Consider the following 25,836-nt stretch of genomic DNA (forward strand, 5'->3'; position numbering starts at 1 on the left):
GCCAAACAGTTACAAACCATTACCACCATGTGTGTATGGCAATAGGGATGGTGGTTACTGAGATCCCAAATCAATTGCGTGGTACCAAGTCTCACAAGTACAAACACAATAACGCATACACTTCTACTTATCAGACATACTGCATACCATTTATAAGCAGCGGGCCATACAATATTGTGATGCTACTAAAGACACATGGGTCGTTTGGCTCCCTAAGTAAGCAAACCAGGTTTGAATCATAATCTGATTATGTCAAACTTTGGTATTGGGACAGGACTGTTTCGATAGCTGCTAAATGGAACCTAGGTTACGCAAATTCCTTGTTCGGGTCATCTGTTTGAATAACTTGGTTTGCATATTTATTATTTACTCTAATTTATTGAGTACATTATCAAATATTATTTTAAAATTATTATTATTAGTAATAGTAGTAGTGATAATAATAATAATAATAACATAATAACATGAAAAGTTTTAGCAAAACTTTATGTTGGCTGCCTACCTAAGGCAACCCACCTCCTCTACCAAGGCTTGAGAAGGGTTAAGGGAACTCCTTTACCAGGGTTTGAGATGGGTTAAAGAAAAGTTTAAGGTCCTCACCCTTCTTGTAGCCGACCCCAAATAGTTGGGAAAAATTCTGATAATGATGATGATAACAACAACAATAGTAATATTGTAATAATAATATTATAAATATGTACTACAATAGTCTATTATGAGTTTTAATACTAATATTATTCAAATTTATAATAATATAATAAGAATCTAATAATATTTAATTTATTTATTATTATATGCTATTATTAGCTGACCCAATTAGTTGGAAAATACTCTGACGATGATGATGATGATGTGCTATTATTATTTGTTCATAATCAATAAAAATGGAGAGATTGAAGAAGATGTCGCGCATAGAATTGGAGTTAGGTGGGTGAACTGGAGATGTGCATCTGGAGTTTTATGTGATCGCCGATTACCAATGAAGCTGAAGGGGAAGCTCTATAGAATAGTTGTGAGACCAGCTTTGATTTATGGGGCAGAATGTTGAGCGATCAAGAAATAACATACCCATAAGATGAGTATAGTTGAGATGGATATTGAGATGGATGAGTGGCAAAACAAGAAATGATAGAATTTGAAATGAATACATTAGGGAGAACTTAGGTGTGGCTCCAATAGACGATAAGATGAGAGAAAGTAGATATAGCTAGGCTGGCCATGTACAACGTAGAACCAGTACATCACGTGGTAGGAGGTAGGTGTTGGTTCAAGTGGAAGGCTCTAAAAGGGTAAAGGGTTGGCCCAAAAAGAAATGGTTAGAAGTAGTGAGAAAAAATATGGGGACTTATGGCCTCACTAAGGGCATGGTCCTTGATAAAGCAAAAAAGCAGACCACGATTCGTATAGCCAACCCCAAATAGTTGGGAAAAGGCTCTGATGATGATGAAATGCTATTATTATTCAATACATTAATTACTATTAATTTTGTTATTACTAATATTATTAATATTTATTATTTTGGTAATAGTATTAATATAAGGGATTGTATACTATGAGACCATTTACCTTTTATACAAAGAGGTCACAATTACTAACAACCATCCGATGTGAAATCTGATAGCTTAGATGTGTCACAAAGTTCAAAAAAAATTCTTTTGAACTTTGAGCTTGGTGAATGTAATAAATGTAGCCACTAATTTCACATCCAATGGTCAAGATTAATTGTGACCACCTTGTACCAAAGATAAATGGTCTCATTGTATACTTTTCTCTAATATTATATATAGTTATTATATATATACTAGTATAAGTGCAAAACGAGGAATTAATTAAGATTGATGACCAAGAAATACCTAAAAGATATTACTTTTGATATCTTTCGTCAATTATCCATAAGAAAGAAGAGATTGAGGAAGATGTTGCTCACAGAATTAAATCTAAGCAGATGAAGTGGAGATGTGCTTTTGGAATCTAGGTGATCGTCACATACCAATGAAATTGAAAGGGAAGTTTCTTTTTTTCTTTTTTTCTTGATAATGAAATTGAAGGGGAAGTTCAATACAACAAGAAGGGTAGATCAGATTAATTTCGGGCTGGGTCGGCGTCGAAACATAGTGGCCCCCCTCTTTTTTTCTCTCTCAAAAACTCTCTTTACCGAAGCCCTCCCTCCCTGCATGGCCCACATACTTGTCTGTCTCCCCCCCCCCCCTCTCTCTCTCTTTCTCTTCCTCTCTCTCTTACTCACACACACACACACCGCATGGCCCCACATACTTATCTGTAAGCACATGTTCTTGAGGATGGCTAGGCAGATCATATGTGATTTATAACAAAACACTTTAAGAACAATTACCAACGTCATCATCATAAATCACCACCACCAGCACCGTTATTCTTACCATTACTCCTACTGCAGCTACTACTACTATTGTCGTTGTTGTTGCTATTACCATTATGAACATATACCATTTGTGTCATGGAGGCACTATCCTCAACCTTCTGAATCATAGGTACGCATTATCACATGAAACACATCCAGCATGACCTTATTTTCTTATAAATGTTTACTGAGACTAGATTTTATATAAAATAAAATTACTAAGATGCACATTTTCAACCGAACGAAAATGACATGCCAAAACACAATAAGAGTGTGTTTATCAAAGAAAAATGTACATTCTCTCTCTCTCTCGCAACCCTCTCTCTTTCTCTCTCTCTAGAAAACCCTACCTCAAAGCCATGATGCAGTGTGTTGGAGGAGAAAGAGAGGCAGTGGCGTCTCGAAATTAGGGGCAATTGCCATCACCGTGCAACCTTTGGTTAACGATGGTCCCTTTCCTCGAATCCATTGCTTTTGAGAGCATGAGAAGGCAGGCACTTGGGTGAGACTTGAACACACTCTTCACTGCGAAACAGAGCCTACATGAATAACTGAAGAAACCCCTTGCTCTTGCAGAGAACTGCTTAGTGAGAGGCCTGGACTCGAGAATCCTGAACCTGGACCTGTTTCTTTTGAACCATCTCATCCTGTTATCTAAAGTGGTGTTTAATAGGGGAACTAAAGGGTTCTCATTCTTCTCTTTCGTTACCAAAAGCTTGAAACTCTGATGGGTTTCAAGCTCTTTAGAGAGATGGGTTTCTTCTTCCTTGAGCAAATACATGAGTGAAACTGTTCTTGGCCCCATGACCACGTTTTCTGGGGAGAAATAGACATTTTCCAATGTGGGTTTTGCCAGAAAAGTGAGATGGAGGCAAAAGATGGTGGCCTCATTGCAGACCGAGAGTACGAGAGCTGCTAAACGAAAGGTGGGTAAGAAGAAGAGAGAGAAAGCTATTAGTGAAGAAGTAGTGATCTTTTGAAGGATCACATGAAGGGGTTTTGAGCACAACCACTATGACTGACTGCTCTCATCTTCTCAAAGAGAGAGAGAGGAAGGCAGGCAGAACCAAGTGGGCTGCCATTTAACGGTGAGGCAAAATCAAAATGCATTTCACTTTTTAGAGAGAGAAAACGAAATAAGAAATTTCAAGAGTTTAGAGAGAAAGGGAGGCAGTTGCAGAAGAAACTGCCCCTCAAAAAAGACAGATGTGGTGTGTTGGAGAGAGAGATGGTAGGTGGTTGTAGGGAGATAGAGAGAGAGGGGGAGAGAGAGAGAGAAGAGGCGATAGTGGTTCTTTTTTTTGGGGAGGAGGGGAGATAGAGAAGAGCCAGTGGTGGTTGGGAGAGAAGAGAGGAGGGAGCAGGTGGTTGGGAGAGGACGAGAGAGAAGAGGCGGTAAGTGGTTAAGGGAGAGAGAGAGAGAGGAAAGAGGTGGGTAAAAGGAGAGAGAATCGGTGGGTGGTTGGGGTAGGAAGAGAGAGAAACGTGCCCTCTCTCTCTCTCTTTCCCTAGTCACGTGCCCCATCCCCAATTTTTCTTCCCCCAAATGGCATATTCTTTTCTAAGGTAAGAAAGGACAGGCTCGGCCCAAGCTACCCCAAAGATTTTCGAGCCAGGCTCAGGTCAGACCTGAAACTTATTTTTCCATACCAGAACAGGTCCGCCAGTCTCAAGCTTATTCGGGATCGGGCTCGAGCCCGCCCTAGTCCGGCCCGGTGGCAGCCCTAACTCACCCCAAAAGTCTTCTAATAACCTCATTAGCACCTTAAAAATGATTGTAATAAAATGGGGTAAGCTTTCGGATGATCCTTCAAACCTCACAAAATTTTCTCAGTTCGAAAAACTTTGAAGAAAAAGGATCAATTCAACTATCCTGACATGATCTCTTTTTCCTTTTTCATTATTGACAATGCAAAACAATGTTTAATTCCTTGCCTCATTAATCCTACAATAGTGACCAGGTTACTGCTCTTCAGGAAGCTGGCTTTTGAACGTAAGAAAAGCAACACACAAGATAACAACACAACTATCTAGCGCCAGTACATTTCATTTTTTTTTGGTTCATCCACAAGGATAATTCTCAACTTCTCATTTCATTTTCTAACAACTAATTTCCAGTAAACACTCATACGATAAATGAATTTCGATGGATAATCATTAATCAACACCAAATAAATCATTAGCCAAAAAGAAAGTATTACTGAAGAAAACATTCAGGCAAGCAGATCAAGTAAGGAACCAAAATGCTCGATGAGTAGGTTCACGTTCACCACAACCTACAATTAGGCTGTGACTTGCCGCTAGAGAGCGGCAAAACTCTTATTTCTGAAGGTCTCAAATGATCTTGTGGATCAAATGTACTTTACACCAAAAATAAGAAAAACACAAGATATGTGACTCATAACAATTTGGTGAAACAAGACATCCAGAAACATAAAGCAAATAGAAGAGGTACGTCATGTTAAGCTGCTTCACAAAGGGAAGTCAACCCACAATATGGACAGCAAGTAACTACCTGAGACACGACAACTATACGTAACATCATCCTCATCAGCAACATATTGGTTGGCATCTGAAGACCAAGTTTGCACCTGCAAGAGAAGGAAAAAAAAGCAATCAAAGTAACAATCATAATGTCTGTAATAGATATAACGAAACTAGAGAATACACTCATAAAAATATGGATACTAGTCATGAGAATTGGAAATGCTCAAGACTACAGTCAATTGAATAATACCACCACATACTGCAAGAAAATGGAGGGATTGAGGAAGATGTCGCACATAGAATTCGGGCTAGGTGGGCAAAGTCGAGCGATGCAACAGGAGTTTTATGTGATAGCCGCATACCAAGAAAGCTACAGGGGAAATTCTACAGGACAGTTGTGAGACCAGCATCGCTTTATGGGGCGGAATACTGGACGACCAAGAAACAACATATCCATAGGATGATGTAGCTTAGATGAGAATGTTGAGATGGATGAGTGACAAGATAAGAAGGGATAGAATTTGTTGTCGTTAGTGCTTATAGTTAGTGTAGTCTTGAGTACGGGTACCCATTAGTAAATGAATACATTCGGGAGAACATAGGCGTGGCTCTAAGAGGCGATGACATAAGAAAAAGTAGACTTAGGTGGGCTAGCCATATGCAGCGCAAATCCAATATAGCACTTGTTAGGAGGTACAAGTTGGTTCAACTCAAAAAAGATAAAAAGTAAGCTCAAAAGGACATGGTTGGAAGTAGTGAGAAAAGATATGGAGCCTTATGGCCTCACTAAGGGTATGGCCCTTAATAGAGCAAAATGGCAGACCAGGATTTGTATAGCCGACCCCAAATAGTAAGGCAAAAGGCTCTGACGTTGATGATGATAACAAAAATGAGAACAACACAGGCATTCGATTCACTATTATTAAACTTCTACATTGACATAGGATCCAAGTGACCTTGGCTTCTACACGAGTGTAGCATGGTTTAGAGGGATCTAATTGGTTATTAGGGTTAGGAATTTTTCAGTTGAATTGTGGGCAGCAAGGATAGGGTTTTGGTATTATTTAGCCTTAGGTTTTGATAATGATTGAAATAAGTTCATGTTCAGGGTGCTGAAATGATGAAGACAAGGCAGCTTATAAAATTGGCAGGATATAGAGATATTAAGAGAGTTGGTGAACAAAGGACAGGGGGTTTGGGTGAAGAACAGGCCTAGTCTTTTATATAGTATCACACCAACACAAATTCTAGGGTTTGTGGCATCACACCACAAAAAGGCCTAGAAGAATCACTCCTCTAGAGATGAAGGAAAGACTCCCTCAAAGATGGCTTCACACTAATATTAAAAAAATGAATTTTATTAATCAAACTTCAACTGAATTGGTGGCCTACACAGGCATTCATAGAGGTTGACCCTCTGTCTATTTAACTCACCTTGGGACTAAAGTTGTTTCTAACTCTCCTAGATTTTGGGAACTCAAGCTTCTTACAAAATTAGGCAACTAATTCCTTTGCAGTTTAAGAAAACTAGAACACAACAAAAGATCAAAGAATCTCTTCTAGAACTATTCAACAAAATTGGAAACTATATTCTAATTGCAAATTTGGAAAAACAAACATATAAACATTTAAAAAGGACACTAACATTCCAAATTAAATTAAACCCTAAACCTAATTAATACTATAATTTATACATAAGGCTTTTGATGATTTGGAGCTAGAAAAATCCAAACCAGATAAAAATTGCAGAGAAAGTAGTCTTAGATCTGGGAGAGATCCCAAGCTTCTCGCTCTGGAGACCACTTGAGCTGGGCCAAGTAAAGCTCAACTTCGACAGTTGCTCCCTTGGCAACCCTGCTTTTGATGGAATGGGGGGAATTTTCAGAGACTCCAATGGAACTACCCTTCTATCCTACTCCCATTTCATTGGAAACACCAACTCTACTGTGGCCAAAGTTCTAGCCCTTCTTGTGGGCCTCTGTAAATGTGTTCTGTCATGGAGTGAAACCCTCATCATCGAGGGTGATTCTGACAACGTCATAGCTTGGGCATCCAGATCATCCCCCTGCCCCTGGAGATTGGTACGCATCTTTGATGAGATCTTTTCGATCTCTGTAGGGACATACACGTGGTATGGCAGCAGACTTGGAGGGAGGCCAACACCGCAGCCGTCACCCATGCTAAAGAAGGCGCCTCATAGCAGAGCACCTAGGAGCCCCTTGAGCATCTTTTTAAGCTTTAATCATCTTTTGTCTTATCTTTTTGTAACTATGCTTGCATAGAATTTTTTGGGCCCCTAAGTGGTTTTTGTACACAAACACCTGTCATTTGGGTGCTTCATTTTTTGTATAACCACTTTAGTAACACAACAGTTAACATTCTCAAAAAAAAGATCTTCCATTTGACATTTGAAGCGTTCCAAACAGATATTCAAGTTGAAAATTATGCCCTTCATAAACTAACTGAATCGCACATGTTAAAGCACATCCTATTGGTTGATCTTACACTAAATGCATTATGTTACATGTACTAAATTACATGAACAATGATGCCAACCACACAAGTATGTATCAACCAGTTTTTAAAACTAAGTTGATTCAGGATTCAGCTCAACAACCCAATGTGGGTGCATATACAGCATACCATCCTCATGGTTTGGTTCACAATTGCCACTCTAATTAACAGGTTTAAAATCCCAAATTTGAGGTTGCAAATACTTTGTGGCCTATTATTGGAAAGACTACTTTGGATTTTTTATGAAAACAAAGCTTAGCCTCACGTGAGCCTCTATCTAAAGAGGAGAGAGAAATATTTCTTTCGTCCATACATAAGCATGCATCCCATAAAATAGGAAAATGATATACTTTTCTCTCTCTTGCAAGCAAGCACAATCCCTGGAAGACTGATATCTTCCGACAAAATCGTCAATCAAAAATACTAAGACATTTAAAAACTCCAACTCTTCTACAATCAAGGAGAGAGAATCTCCCTCTCTCTCTCTCTCTCTCTCAACACACACACATATGCACAATAATTAGGAGAGAAGTCTCTCTCTCTCATCCATGCAATAATTTTAAGAATTTCCCCTGGTCTCCAACAAAACAGCACAAAGCAGGAGGAACTTAGAAGTCCCACTTAGAGACAAGTCCATTTCTAGCAAATAAAAATGAACTTTCACATTTAAGGTCACCAATCATGGACTCAAAGAATTCCAAATTCATCCAAACCCATGCAGAAAATATTCCAAGAGAATCCAGATTCCAGAAGACCCTTGAATCTCTCTCCTATCGCAGAGAAGATAAGCTCCTCTCTCTCCAATCACGAGGTCCCCTCCTATAATTTTGCCCATTCTCTCTAAACACTTCCTTGGTGCCCAAAAGACATGTCTCTCTCTCTCTAGCCTACACTCAATTGTTAACAATAAACTAAGACCCTAAAATCTCTTATCAAGACACCTTGTCCTACGAATCTTCTAAAAGCCACAAACCACCTCCCTAGGCCCACATGACTCCCTATCTTTCCTACAACTCCTAAGCAACTAAACTATCATCTTAACCTCACAGGACACTATAAAAAGAGTCTTCTACCCTTGTTTCAAACATACATAAAAGCAAGTGAAAGAATTACACACCTAGAGAAAGAGAGAGCATCCGCATGTCAGAAACAAAGGTTTCTCCTTGAGAAAGTCCCCCTCTATCTAATTCCTCTTGTGTGTCCAGATGTTGCCTCCAAGATTTGTCCAAATCCCATCAAGGTACTTCCTACCTTCAATAGTTTAAGCCCTAGTCCTCCAGATTTTCCAAAAACCCATGAGGGATTCCAAAGTTCTACTAACATGCCCGCAGAAGTTCTACCAAATTCAAACAAAGTCCTTCAAAATCTTGTTGACAACTCTCTAAAAATCTTTTTTCTAGTCCAAAAATTCAAAATTTCCTTTTCCAAAACTAAATAATCCCAAAAATAATGTTTTTGGTCAAAAAACCCCAAATATCCATTTTCGTGTCGTCCATTCTTCTCGAGAAACCCTTTTCCATATTGAACCAAAATTTCAAAACGCCCTTCCAAGTTGCATGGCCCCTTAAAGTAATTCGAATGACTTTGGACTATTTCCTCAAATCCTACCAAGGTGGTGACATTTTATTTCTCCAAATTCCTACACCAAGTTTTTTGGGATATTTTTGTGATTTTAAATGAGTGATTCTCCATATTTTTGCGAAACCTCCACTTGAGTTTTTCATGTGAAATAATACATGTGATATCATTCACATGGAGAATCACCCATGTGGAATCACTCATGAGAAGAGAATTCTCATGTGAGATAAACAAAGATGCCCCCCCGAGATAGAGATAATCTAGAGGTGCGTGATTATCTCATGCAGAGACTCTCTCTCTCTCTCTCTCTCTCTCTCTCTCTCTCTCTCTCTCTCTCTCTCTCTCTCTCTCTCTCTCTCTCTCTCTCTCTCTCTCTCTCTCTCTCTCTCTGTGCAAAATACCATGTGAGTGGTTATCCACATACCACTCTATCTCATGTAGCGATGCTTTTTATAGTGTTCTACAACATTAAAAAAGACAGTTTAGTTCCTTAGGAGTTGTAGGAAAGATATGGAGTCACATGTGGCTTAAGGAGGTAATATGCGGCTTTCTAAAAGATCCTTAGGATAAGGTGTCATGAAAAGAGAATTTCTAGTGTCCTAGTAGGCTGTCTATGGTCATGTGTATGCGAGAGAGAGAGAGAGAGAGAGAGAGAGAGAGAGAGAGAAAGAGAGATATTGTTTAAGCTTAGAGAGAGTGGTCAGAGAGAGTAGACAAAATAGTAAAAGGGTGCGCCAAATGTAGAGAGAATTTCAGAGCCCTCTAAGTTGTCTTTGAATATTATTTGGCTAGTGCATATTTATTATCATTGGGGTCCTATTGCAGCATAACGGACTCATCTCTATTTGCTTCTCGCACAACTAAAGGTACTATTATCCTTCTCCTTTATGTTAATGATATTATTGTTACTAGTGATAATTCAGATCTTTTAAAATAGTTTATTTCCAAACTTGGAAAAGAATTTGCAATGAAAGATCTTAGACCTCTTCATTACTTTCTTGGCATAGAGGTATATTATTTTTCAGGTGGAATTTTTTTATCGCAACGTAAATATGCCCAGGATCTTCTTGGTCGTGCTTAGATGCTCGACGCCAAATCTATTTCCACACCCATGACACCGAAGAATAATATTCATGAAAATTCTAATCCATTTCCTGATCCATCCCTTTATCGGAGCATTGTTGGCACACTCCAATACATTACCATAACACGGCCTGACTTTCCCATTGTGTTAATACAATGTGTCAATTTATGCATGCCCCTATAATTGCACATTTTCAAGCAGTGAAGCAGATCCTTTGTTATCTCAATGGACAATGGTACACAGTCCTGTGGTATAAGAATCTTATCTAATTAGTTCCCTTGAGTTATATGCTTTCTCTGATGCAGATTGGGCTGGGTGTCCAAATACTCGCCATTCAACCACTAGTTTTTGCACCTATCTTGGTTTCAACTGCATACGAGTGCTAAGAAACAATCGATTGTGGCTCGTTCCACTGCTGAAACGGAATATCAATCTATATCATCCACTGCTGCAAAATTGACATGGCTTTCTTTTATTCTTCGCGATATTGGGGTGCCTCTGCCTAAGCCACCAACACTTTTTTATGACAATATTAGTGCTCTCCACATGACAGTTAATATTGTTTTTCATGCCCAAACAAAGCACATTGAGTGAGACTATCATTTTGTGCATGCAAAGGTTGCTCTTGGATTATTTATCACTCGTTTTGTTTCATCTGGCAATCAAGTAGCTGATATCTTCACCAAGCCTTTGCCACGAGATGTTTTTCAAGATCTTTGCTTCAAACTCGGGCTTCAAATGCCTCCTCAACTGAGTTTGAGGTGGAGTAATAGAAACAAAATTCAAAACAAGATAGGAAAGTGCATTACTCTTTCCTTTTGAGAGAAGAATGTAACAAAACAGGAAAGTGTATATTGCATGTCACAAGATAGGAAGGTGTCTATTACACCTTGTATTACCATTATATATACAATGAAAGAACCACCACAAGAATTGTGAGGGGCACAATTACTTTCTCAAAGAGCTCCTCTCGCTCAAAAATTCTTTAAAATTTTCTTATTATGAGCCATAAAAATGTTCACCAGTAATAACCCCCCTTTGACTAGGCACACAATAATGGTATAGTAGTTCACAAGTTCTGCCAAATGCAGAATTGATGAAATTCAAAAAAGAAGGTAAAACCAAAAATATATTATTGTTAAGATTTGAGAATACCTGTTCCTCTGTCATCTGAAGGAAATCAATAGTATAATATACCAGCTCTATAAGATTACACCCAACAACCTAGAACAAGCATCACCAAATACATGAGCTTCAAACAATAATCACAAGTCTACTACCACTATGATGCTATACAAACTGCAAAATAGTTATTCATTATACTCATTATAGGTAAATATCCTTTTGTATACATGGAAAATAATACTTGTCATTACATTCACATAGCATCAGGTAATGGACTTGGGGGTAAGTTAAAGGAAAAGCACAAGAACAGTGGAGTCGTAAAAAGATAAATGGATATAGAATCAATATAGTGATTATGTATCAAAATGTAAGTATACTAATAATCATCAAATTGTATGTTCAGAAAAGGGCTATGAAAATAAAAAAATCAGACATCCAATGGCTTGAATCCTGACGACCCTTTAAAAACTAGAACTGGAAATAACATAGCAATGAATTTAGTTAAGAAATGATTCTTGTAGTTTTTCTTTTTTTCTTTGTAATGATTAACTTGTATTAGTATAAAGTCACTTCACATAATTACAAAAGTGCACCTTTCAACTCCCGTGAGTATACAAAAGGCTTTTCTTTTCGTTTTTTCTTTTTCTTGGAAGGGAAGTATACAAAACGACCATTTACTTTTAGTACAAGACGGTCATAATCACTCTTATCTATCAGATTTTAAATCAAGCAGTTGCAAGTGTGTCGTTAACTAGACTAAAAGTTCAAAACAAGATTTCTCGAACTTCGTGACACACCCCAAGCCATCTAATTTGACATTAATGGCCAGGAGTGATTGTGACCTCCATGTAACAATGGTTAATGGTCTCATATTATACAATCACTAAAAAGGGGGGAAGACCACCCTCCTACTGCCAGTCAAAAAGCACCTGCTGCTACTAGGTCTGAGTAGGAATCCAAAAATATCTTAAATCGTTAGTGCCTTAACTTTATTCATCTCATTAATAGGATGCTCTATTCATACAGATATCTTTCAAGAATAAACTCTTCTTAGTCAACAGGATACAGCTAATAACTAACATTGAGCTCTAGGAATATATGATTAAGAATGTATAATAAGATTTCTTGTAGATATCGGCAGATTGGCTCCTTTCTGGCTTCACTGAAGAGAAAATAAAACAGAGGCGAATCTTGTCCAGTGCAAAGATAGAGTAAAGAAGACAAGTGTAATTCTAGTCCCATGCAGCTTCTGACCAATGATGTTTACTTTAAGTGTACGAAAAGCACTGAGACAACAATTCCATCAGAAAGATGCAGAGAGAGAGCCCCACACAAAGGCAATGACCAAAATGTCATTTCTTTCTTAAGAAAATTGTAATCCGAACTTCAAATTGAGCACAGCATCAATATGTACTGAAAGATGTCCACCTATCATGTTAAAGTTATTACTGCCTAGGTATGACAATTTACTCAACTGGAATTATGCATTAGACTAGAATGGCTAATCTCAGAACAGAATCTCCGACAAGATAAGGAGTCTAGCGAGAGCACTCATTTGTGGGTGTTGAACCAATTTGCAGATTCCTTAGCTCAAGAAGGAATGCACAGACATACCCCTTTTATCCCACCGATTTAATACTCAAAAGATACCTCCTCCTGTATATCATTACCTTGATCATATTACATATACTTGCACAACAGGTTGTAACACACCATTTTTTATCGATAATACAGTTAGTCAACAAAAAAGAATGTTGCAATAGAATGAGGATAATAAACTAATCCTTCTAGAATGCCAGATATTTGAGCAATTTGTGATAGGATTTTTTGGAAAGAGAGAACTATTACCTTCACTAGCTTGGAGTCACCCACAATGGTCAATAGAAACTCAAATAACTGCAACAAAAGAAATCCATAAGAGAAACTAATGCTAAAAGCACTACAAAAAATAAATAAGGGTCTCAACAATCATGCCAAACAAGAAAAGCCAAGGGAAACAGCATCATGCACGGCAACATTAAGTATTTACGCAATCAAGAGAATTGAACTATCATAAGCTACAATGAACATAATGCTACTGCCATCACAATGCGATAAAAATGTTAACTATGCATACAGAATGATTCTGACAACTTGCAAAGTGCAACATCAATAGGAGAAACCCAATTCTACACAACATATACAAGATTCTACTTGCCAAGAAGGCATCATACATGCTAGCATAGTTCAAAACATATGTCCTATCTGTGAAACAAACACATGAGAAAGGTGGAACAACTAATTTCCCAATATCAAATCATCAATACATGATGAAAACATGGGATGGAATTCAGATCCATGTGCAACAAAGGCACCACTACAGTTTCTCATCATTAACTGCAATGTAGATGCCAGCACAGAAATAGAATATACCACACATCCTCACATGAAGAGTACGAAACTTAACGAACACCAACAAGAAACAAAAAAGAAGGTCCCGCATCTTTTCCAATTAGAAAATGGAAGTGAATAAAAAGGAAATCACTGGGGCACACATTCACATTGTAATGATGAGATAAGACTACAAGGTCCAATTAACAGCCCCATTTGAGAGAATATCATAGCAAACAATCTCTAGTAACTCCCACAAACTGAAACTATAGATTTACAGGAGTATAGCTAAGACATTTCCAAGGGAAGGAGCTCCAAAGAATTGCTTTTGAGGAAGATATCCACCCAAATTCTCACTGCTTCTGCTTCTGAGAAGCCTCACGAAAACTACCATAAACAAATCCATTTTGCACTGAAATTTGATGGTTGAACCCTTCATAGCCCCTACTACCACTTTGTTGCAGCCAACTCGCCAAACATGTCAGTTTCCTAAATCATCCACCCAAAGCCTTTTCCCACAAAAATCCACCAAACAGTGGGAAATCTCTACATAATCCATGCACAGTCTACCCCTCGAGTAACGAAAGTATTCACCCTTTACACTCAAAAAAGCACTTGTTGAACCTGTGCAGCCCATTGTGAAGCATGATTGAGCCAATGAAATCAAAAAGACTAGGACATAGCATCCCAACCATACAGTGTGTCCACTTGGAACTTGTCTGAGTATCTCGCCTAAGGTCACTACCAGGTAAACGAAGACTATTTGATACTCAGCCAAGTCTCATTGAGTCAACTCAGCTCAGGATTATGACAAGTCCCCAGCCGGCATTGTTTTTTACAATCACAGAGCAAACAGAACAAAACCAAAAAAAAAATAGGAACACTCAACAGCTGTGACATGTAGCATACAAGAGTAGAAACATAGCCAAACACATAATTTCACACATGATCGAGTACAGAAACACACCAACACCATAATGCTTGTGTCTTGATGAGGTACTGACCCAAAGCAAGAGTAAGTTCCTCTCATTGTCTTACAGACAAAAAGAGATGATCCCTTAAAAAACGCAAATGAGTAGCTCACAAGAGCCAACTGGTGAAATACAAGAGAGAAACAGCAGCCCAGGAGAATTGAGTGGGAGTCTAATAGAAAATAGCGAGTGATGAGTTCAGCAGCGAAAGATGGAATGGATACTTTAAACGACATATTTCAGTCAACTCCGCGCAACAGTTGAAAGCAAGATTTATCTGCACTGAACACAATCATGTATAAGATCCATCGCATGCTCCACGCCATAAAGCAGTTTCAAATGTGATCATTCAAACTGGAATCACATACAAACAGTCATTTATTCATTCTCTCCAGAATAACTATTCAAATGGATCATGCAATGCATTCTCGTCTACAGAGAAGAATCCAATCTAATATGCACCTGAATAACAAAAGCCTCAAGGCTAACGTCCCCACCCTCTGAATCCACTCTTCCAGAATAAGGATCATCTGTTCCTCGAATCGCAGATAATTCATATACTCTAAGACATGACACGAAGGTTTTCCATAATGACGCCAAGATAACTGTGACATGACATGATTAAGTTACTCATAATGAAAAAAGGTAGACATGATTATAACTCACAGAATCAATAAATTATAAATTCAAAGAATGCAGATTATCTGAACACTAACAAGATCATATCTATACCAAGCTTCAGGACCAAAGAACTTACTGGTGAACTCCTCTTTTGCGAGACTGGGAAAATTTTGTACTAATTGGATTAAACACTTCAATACCTAGCAATGAAAGAAGACCAACAACCAAACATCATTTGACCATTCAAAATCTCACTGACCAGTGATCAACAAAAGAAAAAGAAGGAGGTGGGTGAGGGAGACAGCTCCATAAATGAGTCTAAATTTTATGTGCTCATCAACAACATGAAACCTACCTCCATCCTAATGCTCCAATCATCAGGATCCTCAGTACGCATTGGAGGTTGTAAAACACATGAAAATTGTTCCATCCATGCTTTTATCATTGGCATCATCAATTGCATTGTTTCTGTCTACATCAACAGAAGTTAAATTGGTTGAAGCTAACAAGACATGTGATTTGTGCATTCACATAATACAATACCACCAGATGCCATATGCAGTACCTTATAGACACCAGTCATTGCCCCCAATGTTGACGCGCAGCTATGAAATATTGAAAGAGCTTTCCTTCTCATATTCTTGTCATAAACCTATAAAATTATTTGATCATCAAAGTGAAAATGAAAGCATATCCTTTACCAATTTCAGGACCAAGAGTCAGAACCACATGGAAAATCATATAAACAAAAAATAAATCTAAGTACATTACATTTGCCCCATTATTATGTTCAGCAGGATAAATGATAGATGTATGACTAACATGTGAGGAGGAGACGATGTTGTATAAGCATGGAAAGAGAACAGGCACTAAAGTCGGCACCACAGTGTCATCCAAATCACCAGAGAGAACAACCAAACATCGTAGAGATCCACGTACTGCAAAAAGATCAAACAATGAGAAAACTATTTATGAAAAAAGTTATTGAATTTAGTAATAAAAAATATTCAACCATATACTAGTCAAAGTGGAAAAGGCTCTTCAACTAACAACATGACTTATATGAAACAACATGACTTGTATGAAACAAACATTTTTGCTTTTCTTCATTAATATAGAGAGCTTTTTTCCCTAAAAGAATGAGCAACTATTAATAAATGCATAACACAATTTGATTTACATCCCTGAGAATTACCTCCATTCATATTTGTCTGATCACTGATTAGCTTCAAAAGAAAAGGCATCAACTCAGGCCATTGCTCTGGCCAATCATACTGGGCAATGGATGCCACTGCCATGCCAACTGCCACACAGATTTTACCATGAGGGTCATCCAAAGCCAAGGGAAGAAGATTGCGGATAAGAGCCTGGTTTTCCCAATAAATAAAAGATTAGAATACAACATGATACGGTGGTGGTATCGTGCTTGCAAGGAAACTTCAAAGCTAAAACAAATTGGAAAATGGGAAAATAAATAGCACACGCAATGGACAATAACTAATGTTATACAGAGGAGTGAACATGAATCCCTTCATAAATTGTCCACAACATAGAAAATCTAATTCAAAACCTCAAGGTTATTATAAAGAAAGAATAAATAAACTCGTGATTATGTTAATAAGAGCCTGTCAATTCTAAAATTTGAACTTAAAAGAGAAGATGTTGAAATAAGAGCAGTTATAACATTTATAAATCAAGTTCAAATATATATGGCATGTGGGTCTAGCCTTCTCAGCAGGAGAAACCACTGGCTGTATGTAATTTGGGTCATCTTCTTGCCAATGTTGCTTCACAAATTGCTTCAACAAGACAGCAGCTAGGTGAAAAGAAGGTTAAGTCCGACCACGCAATTGAAAAATCATTATCAAAACTTGTTTAAAGAAAGGGAATGTAGTTATAATGTGGACAATTCAGCTACTGAATTAAATACAATGCTAAGTAACGAACTTTAGACCATTTTCAAAAGGATATTTGACGCAGTCCCAGAGGAATATCTCTGTTCACTGTAACCTTCGACAAGGCCACTCCAAAACCTTCAGCAAATATTCAACAGTACAAAAACCACAATCAGTTACTCTAAACACAAGCAGCTTCAACACTGGATTCAATATGCAGCTTCAACACTGAATTCAATATCAGTCAGTTACAAGATATGCAGAACGAGGAATATGTAAGTTAACAATCACATTTTGATCTACTAAACACTGCAATTAGAGCAATTCACATATTCATCCACTAAAACACTGAATAAACCATCCTCTATCTGCAGAGTATCTGTAATGCCTATCCACATGGCGAGCTACCTGGTTGCAGAGAAGCTTGCTGGAGCGAAGCCTCGGCGAAAGACCGAACATCACGATCAGTATCAAGAGTTGCAGTCAAGCAATTCAGAAGCCATTGCTGGTCTTGATCAATAACATTTGGTGCCTCCATTGTTGATACTTCAAGCTAAAACACGATGTCACTCCTGTGAAGGAAGCTAAGCAATTCAACTGATATTGGTTCTATACATAGTTTCAGTGATTCGCGTCACTGGAAAACCTAATCTACGAAGAGTGCTCCAGAAACCCTAACTGGATGAGTCTTAGCTTTTTCCCGCTCTTTGTTAGAAAGCGTTCCTTAGAATCTAGAAAGAGCCTTTTAGAGGGAGGAGACTTGTTGTGAGATTGAGAATACAGGGTTTATCAGCGTTACAATTTACAAAGGCGAGGCGACTTGCTCAGTAAAACGGTTCTTATGGGATGGCGCTGGAAAAGTTTGCCACATAATAGATAATCCTGCGGACTATGAGAAAACCAAGGTCCTCCGTGTAATAATTGTAAGGAAAAAGTCCATATAAGTGCGACCTACTAAAAGTTCAAATTAAGGTCCACATCGAAAATTTTACTAGAAGAGGTTGCTTAGATGTTCAATAATCTTCAAATCGGTCATCTAAACCTCAAGATGCATGAATATGAGAAAAAAATAGATTTCAAGTTTTAAAAATAAGGTAAGGCGATGTGGTCTCTCCATATCATAGCCACTAATTACCATTATAAGTTCAACAACCGAACATAGTCCTTATCTCATACATATCGCGAGGTTAATATGATGGTTGACTCGCTTGTCAAAAAAGCTACAGTTTTATCCAATGCAATTGTTTGGCACGTTAGACTGCTAGATTTTCTTAATCTCTTTTTACTTCTTAATGTTGCACAAGTTCCTTTTACAAATTATAAATTGTATTTTTGTCTTATTCTTATCAATGAAAAATGAGTAGTGGGCTTCTCCCCCCATGACTTAGCTAAAAAAAAAGGTTTAGAAATAGTGCAAACTGGAATGCATTTTTTGACCGTCAATTTTCAAGATTTTCAAGTGTTCATAGATCTATACTATTTTTTAAACTTTAAAATTTTATAATTAGATATAAAAATAAATTTCCAAGCCATCACAAAGATTTTCAATACTTAAAAAACAACTTTTGACATTATTTGAAGGTGTGCCTTATTTTCATTATTTAGAGCCTCGATCTTATATAAACCGCACCCTAATTGGAATGATGTGGGTGGTGATGACCAGGAGAACATGATGCAAACGCATCACGAACTTACTTCCTCTGCCCAAGGATGAAGTGAAGCCTTTGGCCTACCGCTCTTGGCGCTCTGGCCTCCCTCATTTTTAGGGTTTTAGAAAATTTTATTAAGATCGGCACATTGGATCAGCTAGTAAACCGATTAAGTATTTGATCTACTCATTGTCAAAAAAAAAGTGTTTGGTCTAGTCAAAACATGTCTAACTGCTAGTTGAATCAATTGACTAAACTTAAAAAATATTGAAAAAACTATGAATAATAATAATATATTAAGAAAAATATTGTCGACTTTGTTTAACACTTTGACTAGGTTTAACCAATAGAAATCGGGTGATAGGACCGGCCACAGTGGGTTAAATACTGGTTTTTTACCAAATTTGATTTTTCCTATGGACTAGATTAGCTAAGACATTGCTTGCGATCTTGACCATTTGGACCATTGGTTCGGTCCAGTCTTTATAACTATGGTTAGAGGGGCATTTTACGTACACTAAATTCTGCACATGTTTTTTCTTAAACCTAGTTGCATGGAAAAATAGAAAGGAAAGTTTTTCCTAAAAAAAAATAACCCGGGAGCAAGATGTCTATTTCAAAGAGAGATGGATCTAGCTATCTAAGAACTTCTTAGTTTTTTTGTTTCAAAAAATACTTGTGTGTGTTTCAAAATAACTATATGATTTTTATGGTTTTTTTCCTAAACTGTATTTGTAGAGAGAGAAATCTGTGGGGTTTTAGTATTACATTGAAGATGAGAGAGTAAATTGAATAGTATTTAAGTATAGGCATACACATGCCTTATACTCTTAGATCAAAAGAGAGAGTGTTGGTGAATGCGTGGAGCACGCAAAGTGCGCGACACACACGCACAATGGCTCTTGATGGTACACTATGAACCTCTCTATCTCAACATGCCTCTCTCCCTAAAATTCTAAGACTAATCTCTCTCTCTCTAAATACAAGACTTGGATATCTACTGTTGGTTTCAAGCTCGAGTGCTCGGGTGCATAGAGATTTTGGAGCTGTGTGGGTTTCAAGCTCGAGTGCATAGAGATTTTGGAGTATCAAAAGAAACCTTGTGTGCGCGAAAACAAGGACTCGAGCTTTTGTTTTTCTAAAATTGTACTATCTTTTGCCCCTATTTCATGCAACCGAATTTCCAACATAACTAACCATTAATTTTTTTGAAAAGCTATTCATCTTTTGACCACGAGGAAGTGTACAAACTTTTGGGTTGAAAATTATCTTCTAGGGCCTCATACTCTTTTTTTTTTTTTTTGATGAAAGTTCTATAATCTTATTAAAGAATCAAAGAAATACAACAGACTAAAGAACAGTTACATCAAAGACCCACAAATCAACAGAAGAACAACCCTGTTTCCCTAAGGTATCCGCCACACCATTGGCCTCCCGCAAAACATGAACAAAGGAAATAAAAAGAGACCGAGAGAGATAAAAAATTTCCAACAAGAACGATCTAAGCTCCCACGGAATCTTCTTAACCTTATTACACCAGTTTATAACATTCAGAGAGTCCCCTTTCACCACACAATTAAATCCCAAATTCTTAGTCTTAAACAATCTAAGACCCTGAAGAAGTGCAAAGCACTCCACATAATTCGTTGTCTGCACTCCTAACGGACCTACATAATTAAAGATAACCCGACCCTCCCAGTCCCTCACAACTCCCTCCATAACCGATAGTACCTGGGTTCCCAAGAGAGCTACCATCAAAATTCAATTTAAAAACTTCATAATAGGGCGAGGACCATCTACCAACAACTATGTATTTCCAGCCTCCTAGTTGGAAAAGAGTAGTCAGATTAAATATAATATCAATCTCAACAATGTCTCTCCCAATCTTTTGAATTGATAAGTTATCCAAATAGAATGCAGTATCTTCTCCAACACTCTTTCCCAAGGCAACGATTTACCCTCGAATACTCTTCTGTTTTTTTCCTTCTAAATTTCCCAAATAATCATTCCTCGAGCAATCCCAAATAAGCGCTCTTGTTTGTGGTGAAGAATGAACAGATAAATCACATAGTATACCAAAAGCATCCGTAGGTAGAACCAATGGGACCTGTAGTTGTCCCAAAAACCAGCACCAAATTCCATAGGTAAACGGACAATGAAGAAAGAGATGGGGACCTGATCCCCCATAATTCTTACATAGCAAACATACATTGGGCAAAAAATTTCCTCTCTTAATAAGGTTGTCAGTAGTAAGGACCTTGTATTGCAAAACCAGCCACATAAATGCTTGCACCTTTGGGGGTACCGGCCACTTCCAAATATTTGCTAACTCTGGATTAGACTACCTCCATCTATCATGAAAAAGAAGGTCATACATCAATTTCACCGAAAACTGACCATCTTTAGTATGATCCCAAATTATCTCGTCACCTGCCTTCTGGTCAACTGGTATATAAACAGTATTTAATATCGAGAGAAGATCTGAAAACTGGGAAAGCGTATTTTCTGAGATGCTATTGTAGACAAAATTAATATCCAAATCCCTCTTATTCCCCCTCGCATCCAATAAATCATGAATGATCACGTTCTTATTTTCCATTCGATGGAAAACAAAGGGGAAAACAATTTTTAAAGGCGCGTCCCCTAGCCACTTATGATGCCAAAATGAGATGCAACGACCATTATCCAAAGACCATTGAATATCCCTATGTACTAGAGCTTTACAAAAGGAGATAGCTTTCCAGCAAGGGGACATACCTCTAATGTTATTCCACTATCCCACTCACATCTTGAATCGATCCTCCCATATTTTGATGTTATCACTTTATACCATAAATAATCATTTAGCCAAAGGCTGCTCCACTACCATTTGCATAAAAGCATCTGATTGGCCAACTTAACCTTCTTTAACCCTATGCCACCTTCTCTCTTTGGTGTGCACACTTTATCCCATCGTAAAAGATGGAACTTTTTAGAATCACTCAAGGAGCCCCAAAGGAAATTACGCGTAAGCATTTCGATTCTCTTTGCCACTGAGGCTATCATCTGATAAATAGGTAGGATAGATAGGCAAGCTTTAATCAAAGTAATTCTACCCCCCAAAGATAAATGTCGGAACTTCCACAGATCTTACTTGGTTTGAATTCTCTAGATGACTTTGTCCGAAACGGCAATAGGCAACCGTCCATCTGAAATAGGCAGCCCAAGGTACGTCATTGGAAAGTGTTCGACCTTAGAGCCTAACAGCAGTGCCATGTTCTCCAATAAATCCTCATTAAAATTAACTCCGAACATTTCAATTTTCTGAAAATTAAAACTTCAACCCCAAAGCCACTTCACAACATTTAAGGAACAATGCGATGTTAAAGACAAAATCCTCTTTCGCGTCATAAAAAAGCAGTGTATCATCAGTGTATTGAAGGTGAGTGATACAAGGACCGTTATTAGGCAATTGAAAACCTACAAAATGGCCTTTAGCTGCAACATTTTTTATGAGCAAACAAAGGCACTATGTGTAAATTGTGAATAGAAAAGGTGAAAGAGTGTCACCTTGTCGAATACCCCTTGAAGTTTTAAAGTAACTAACTGGACTTCCATTTTACAAAACCAAAAAGTGAACTGAAGAGAGACATCAATAAATCCAACTTTGTCATTTCTCCCCAAAACCCATAGTCTTCATGATTCCAAAAGCACACCCCACTCAACCCTATCATATGCTTTCTCCATATCCAATTTAATTACCAACCCCGGATTCCCACTCAAAACCCTAGAGTGGATACACTCCTGAGCCATCAGGACACTATCAGTAATACTATCTTGAATGAATGCCAACCGAGGACCAAAAATGATGAAAGGCAAGACCACCTTCAGACGCTCAGCCAACACCTTAGCAATAATCTTATACAAGCTTGTTAAGAGGCTGATAGGTCTAATGTCTCCCAAACCTTCAATGACAGATTTCTTAGGAATAAGAGCAATAAAGGTAGAGTTGATACCCCTAAATAGTTCTCCAGTCCTTAAGAAACCCTTTACCATCTCAAGAAGTTCAGCAAAAACTAACTCCCAGAAAGTTATGGAAGAAGACTAAGGGGAAACCATCTGGCCTAGGAGCCTTATCACCAGGTAGAGAAAACACTGGTACCACCATATTTTTGAGTTCTTCCATGGTAACACCACATTCCAAAAAAGAAGCCAAATTAGCAGGAAGAACTTTAAATCCCACCCTCTCAAATCTCGGAGTAAACCTAATCTCGGTGGTAAAGGCTTCTGAAAGAGATAATAGCATTAGACATTCCCCCATCACTATCAAAGTCAATACCCTAAATAACTTAGCCCAAAATATCATTATCTCGCGTGCGTGCATTGGCCATAGCATGAAAGAATTTAGTATTTAGGTCACCTTCTTTTAGCCATTTAACACGTGATCGTTGTCTCCAATATGCTTCTTCCACCCTTCTAAGTTCCTCAAGCTCCTTGGCACAAGAATTTCTCTCAATTGCCAACTCATTAGACAACACCCCGGTGGATTCTATCAATTCATCAACCAACTGGATTTTAGAAAGGATTTCGTCAATCCTACCTTTAGTAGAAACCCGGTTGTTTTTCTTCCAAATAATCAGCTTATGCCTAACATTAAGCAATTTCTTGTGCATCTGAAAGTCTCTTGATCCAGAGGAAATAGTATTTTCCCAAGTACTCTTGATCAAGCCGATCACCTCCTTATCATAGACCCAACCAATATCCAATCTAAACAGAGCAGGGCCCAAAGAGACCTTCTTGGTGCATAAGATAACAGGGGTATGATCTGATGACAGTCTAGGCAATGCCCTAACAAAAGCTAGAGGGAAAAATTCAGACTAATTACATAAAATTAGAAACCTATAAAGTTTAGACATAGAAAGGTTAATCAAGCTTCCATTGGTCCATGTAAATCGAGACCCCGAAATTAGCAAATTAAATAGAGCATTGGACTCAATAAACTGATTAAACATGTGCATTGAACTATTCATAGCACCCCCATTACTATTTTCATCCGACCATCTGATGAAATTGAAATCCCCCCAAGACAACGAAAAATCAGTAAACCGAAAGACATTAGACAAATCATTAATAAAACCTTCCTTAGCAGCAATAGTGTGCGGACCATAAACATTCACCAGGCCCAACTTAAAGGCAGAATGGGGACCCACAAAGCCAACAAGTAAAAAGTTTAATTTAAACATCACTGAAAAGATTAAACCACATAAGGATCCCAAAAAACCCATAAACCCCCTGAGGCACCAACAACATTATTACCCACAAAATCAACAACAGTTGATCCCCATACTTCCCTAAGCAGGAAGTTTAGTGTCTTGGAGAATTACAATAGTAGGTCTATATTTAAACATCCCTTTTCCATTCACCTAGACCTCGCACATTCGATGAGAAAATTAACGTTAAAAGGAAGGCGCAGAAGACAAACTTGGACCATCCTTAAAGGAGGCAAAAAGGGCATCCTCCAAAACCATGGCCTCTTCCAACCTTCCACCCAACACCTCTACATCATCCGAAGAATCAGAGCTATCTTCAGCAGGTTCATCATCAATAATAATACCTCTCTCAGTAGCAGTCAGTGTAGGTGAAGCGTTCATGATAAGTGAGCCCTGACCCAAAACCAAGGAATCATCCGCCATGGCGTTTTCTTTCTCAGCCACCTTCTTATTCTCCATTCTCTTTTTCTCGATGATGTCCTTGAAAACTACTCCGATAGGGATATTGAAGTCCATCTCTGAGTCTGTGACCACAGTACGAACTTTAGCCACCATGCATGAGTCATCCAGTTCCTTTCCAGGATAGACGGCAACCTCACCAGGAGTAGAGAGCTCTGGTTCCACTTATGCGATCCTTGTCTCCGTCCTCGAAGCAGTGAACTGGAGTAATAGGGGAGCAGGCGCTGGGATTACTCTTAATGGCGGAGTCTCTTCCACCTCAACCAGCGCAAGATAACATGAAGCATCAAGCTCCACCAATGCTTGCATTTTCAGATTTTGACGATCATCACCATCCCCAGCTAACACTTGCTTGTCCTCAGAATCATCAATCGCCACAATTGCTAAGGGATCCACATTCAACAAACCGAAGGAAGGGTGAGGAGAGACTGTAGCCCGGAGAGTGGCCCTATGGTGTCTCAGCAGTACATCTTAGCTAAGATAGCTAGCAAAGCCTGAACAAACACCTTTGAACCTCTGTGGTAACCCGCCGCCACCAGCACCGAGAAGATTAAGAGCCAACTCCAATGGTGCACCTTCGCGGGTTTCAGCAACTTAGCAGGAGGAATAGTTGCAGGTGAGACTACCGTTCTCGGGCAGAAGGAGAAAGACTATTGATGGTCTGACCGTACCAGCATCTCAATCGTCGGCACGTCAATCATCTTCTCCGGAACTTGAGCTGCCGCCCCATCACTTTCAAAAGTATTGTCATACACCAGTGCACCTGCAGGACCATCAGCAACGTCTGACTTGTTTATAACGATTTCCTTAGAAAGCGTCTAATCTTCCTTGAAACGCCCCATTAGAATCCACGGTTTCTGAATTTTGAAATCTTCCTTTCTTTACGGACGACGGTTTTACTTTCCGATTATCAGCCATTGAAAAAACTTTCCCCACGACTGCTATTCGGTTTTGGTTCTTTCCTTTTCGGCATGAAACCATCTTCCATTCTTCCTAAACATCATCCGTAGAGACCATCGCTACAGATTGCAAAATACGCTTCTCAGAAGAAATAGAAATAGCAGAATAATCGTGACCCACCAATAGTCTAACAACCTTTGGGATAGGGACCCCACTCAATTTCCAAATAAGAACTCTAATTGCACGGAGATCAGGCCCGGCAAAGGAATCCATATCGATATCACAAAATTCCCCACAACAATTTGCTATCAAACGAATATTGGCCAGGGTCCACGCATGAAAATGAATATCATCTAAACGAATCCAAAGACTCTCTTTTGGCATATAAGACAGATGGGAGGAAGGTTTCCAAACATCCAACAACAAAAGCTTCCCTCTAATATGAACAAACCAATTAGATAGAGCAGTCACAACATCATCTTTGGATTGAGCAAAAATACAATCTTACTCTCCCAAAAAATCTTGACCTTTGGAGCATAAGAGAGATTTCATCC

The 25,836-nt window shown here is 38.4% G+C and overlaps 1 protein-coding gene across 21 annotated transcripts in view; it reads right to left on the reverse strand.

Annotated features, from left to right (window-relative positions):
* Positions 1–17,749, reverse strand: part of LOC18434055 (ARM repeat superfamily protein) — a 47,093-nt gene extending 29,344 nt beyond the window's left edge. For 14 of the 21 annotated variants that reach the window (XR_016042019.1, XR_016042012.1, XR_016042011.1 and 11 more), the window contains exons 1-12: positions 17,434–17,749; positions 17,102–17,163; positions 16,858–16,950; positions 16,326–16,497; positions 15,953–16,068; positions 15,696–15,782; positions 15,486–15,602; positions 15,267–15,330; positions 14,972–15,114; positions 13,017–13,064; positions 11,199–11,267; positions 4,896–4,971 (exon numbers count right to left, since the gene is read on the reverse strand). Coding sequence is in view for 6 of the 21 variants with exons in the window: in XM_020666976.2 (XP_020522635.1) it covers positions 4,896–4,971; positions 11,199–11,267; positions 13,017–13,064; positions 14,972–15,114; positions 15,267–15,330; positions 15,486–15,602; positions 15,696–15,782; positions 15,953–16,068; positions 16,326–16,497; positions 16,858–16,950; positions 17,102–17,163; positions 17,434–17,563 (1,177 nt within the window). In the remaining 15 variants the exon portion in view is untranslated. Of the gene's footprint in view, positions 1–4,895; positions 4,972–11,198; positions 11,268–13,016; positions 13,065–14,542; positions 14,787–14,971; positions 15,115–15,266; positions 15,331–15,485; positions 15,603–15,695; positions 15,783–15,952; positions 16,069–16,325; positions 16,498–16,857; positions 16,951–17,101; positions 17,164–17,433 lie in introns of those variants that run through there. The other 7 variants (XR_016042024.1, XR_016042025.1, XM_020666978.2 and 4 more) reach the window with 4 other exon arrangements.
* Positions 17,750–25,836: the final 8,087 nt, after the last annotated feature.

This window comes from Amborella trichopoda, chromosome 10 (assembly GCF_054954075.1).
Source record: "Amborella trichopoda isolate Santa Cruz 75 chromosome 10, AtrichopodaSantaCruz75HAP2 v2.0, whole genome shotgun sequence".
In the NCBI taxonomy this organism is placed as follows: Eukaryota; Viridiplantae; Streptophyta; class Magnoliopsida; order Amborellales; family Amborellaceae; genus Amborella; species Amborella trichopoda.